General features: G+C 41.2%; 1 protein-coding gene across 1 annotated transcript in view; it reads right to left on the bottom strand.

Annotated features, from left to right (window-relative positions):
* The window catches only part of LOC149509546 (DNA-directed RNA polymerase subunit beta'), a 4,558-nt gene extending 2,891 nt beyond the window's left edge, over window positions 1–1,667 (bottom strand). Inside the window, exon 1 of the mRNA XM_089757699.1 lies at window positions 1–1,667. This exon is cut by the window's left edge and continues 388 nt beyond it. Coding sequence (XP_089613825.1) covers window positions 1–65 — 65 coding nt within the window. The 5' untranslated portion in view covers window positions 66–1,667.
* Window positions 1,668–1,897: the final 230 nt, after the last annotated feature.

Below are 1,897 nucleotides of genomic sequence, written 5' to 3'. Positions count from 1 at the left end.
ACTGAGCCAATTCGGAGTTGTTGATGTTTATATCGGTCGATCATAGAAGACAAATTCTGATTCATTCCGATTAAGCTTCCTTCCTATTAATCTGGAAGTTCTTCTCAGATACAAGGAAATGATTCAGTTCCAGAGCCAAAGATCGTAATTCTCGGACGAGCAATCGAAAAGATTCTGGAGCATTTTCAGGTTTAGGTATTGTTCCTCCAATGATCATAGTACCAAGTACTTCTTGGCGAGCTCTAATATGATCAGATTTATAAGTAAGCATTTCTTGTAAAATATGAGCAACACCAAATCCCTCTAGAGCCCAAACCTCCATTTCTCCTACCCGTTGTCCTCCTTGCTTGGACCTTCCTCTAAGTGGTTGTTGTGTAACAAGTGTATAATGTCCACTGGAACGCCCATGTATTTTATCATCAACTTGATGAATTAATTTCAAGATATAAGGTTTTCCTATTATAACAGGTTGTTCAAAAGGGTCCCCCGTTCTTCCATCAAATAGTCTGCTTTTTCCTGGATACTCGGGTTCAAATACCCATGGATTCGCTGTTTGCTTACCGGCTTCATATAATTCGGAAAACACTAGTTTTCTCGAAGCCTCTTGTTCATATCTCTCATCAAACGGTGCTATTCGATAATGTCTATCTAGTAGACTCCCTGCTAACCCAAGCGAGCATTCAAATATCTGTCCCACATTCATTCGTGAAGGGACTCCTAATGGGTTGAAGACCATATCAACAGGTCTTCCGTCTTGCAAATAAGGCATATCCTGTCTAGGTAAAATTTTGGAAATGATACCCTTATTTCCATGTCTTCCGGCTACTTTATCGCCTACTTTCATTTCGCGTTTCTGTGAAATATATACACGAATCGTTTCCGGATTATAACTAGAACCCCCTTTTTTCTGGATCCATCTCACATCGATGACTCGACCCCTCCCACCTATAGGTAATTTTAGACAAGTTTCCTTTGAAGTGGATACCTGAATCCCAAGTATGGCCCGTAATAATCTATCTTCTGGAGCATATGATGATTCTTTCGCCACCTGAGGCGTTAATTTACCTACTAAAATATCGCCCGTCTCCACCCAAGATCCCAGCATCACAATTCCATTTTTGTCTAAATTGCGGAGTAAATGGGCTTCTAGGTGCGATATTTCGTTAGTGATTCTTTCAGGACCTTGGCTTGTCACATGAGTCTGAATTTCATATTTTCGTATGTGAAAAGAAGTATAAATATCTTCATATACTAGACGCTCGCTAATGAGTACCGCATCCTCAAAATTGTAACCTTCCCATGGCATATAAGCTACTAATACGTTTTTGCCCAAAGCGAGTTCGCCACCAACCGTAGCGGCACCATCCGCTAAAATCTGTCCCTTTTTAATGCATTTACCCCGCTGAACCCGGGGAGTTTGATGCATACAAGTATTTTTGTTGGAACGTTGATACATAACTAATGGAATGCTTAGAGTATCCCCATTACCCGATAAAATAATCTTGTCAGTATCGGTAGAAATGATCTTTCCCTCTTGATCGGCTATAGCGGGAACCCCTGAATCTAGAGCCAATTGGCGTTCCAACCCAGTTCCAACAATGCACTTCTCGGAACGCGAAAGCGGAACTGCTTGGCGTTGCATATTAGAACTCATTAAAGCCCGATTCGCGTCATTATGCTCGATAAAAGGAATGAGGGAAGCTCCCATAGAAAAATATTGAAAAGGAAAAATACTTCGAAGATGAACTTGTTCCCATGCAATAGTCAGGAATTCTTGGCGGTATCGAGCCGGAACAACCTGTTCTTCCTGAATACCCTGATTCAAGGCCAAAGAATTTCCTGCCGCTACCATATAATATTCATCTCGACTTGGGGATAAATAAAGCATCTGTGCTTT

Source organism: Durio zibethinus, unplaced genomic scaffold (assembly GCF_047325235.1).
Source record: "Durio zibethinus cultivar Kanyao isolate XHJ-2024 unplaced genomic scaffold, ASM4732523v1 HiC_scaffold_151, whole genome shotgun sequence".
Taxonomy (NCBI): Eukaryota; Viridiplantae; Streptophyta; class Magnoliopsida; order Malvales; family Malvaceae; genus Durio; species Durio zibethinus.
This window is presented reverse-complemented; position numbering and strand designations above follow the sequence as displayed.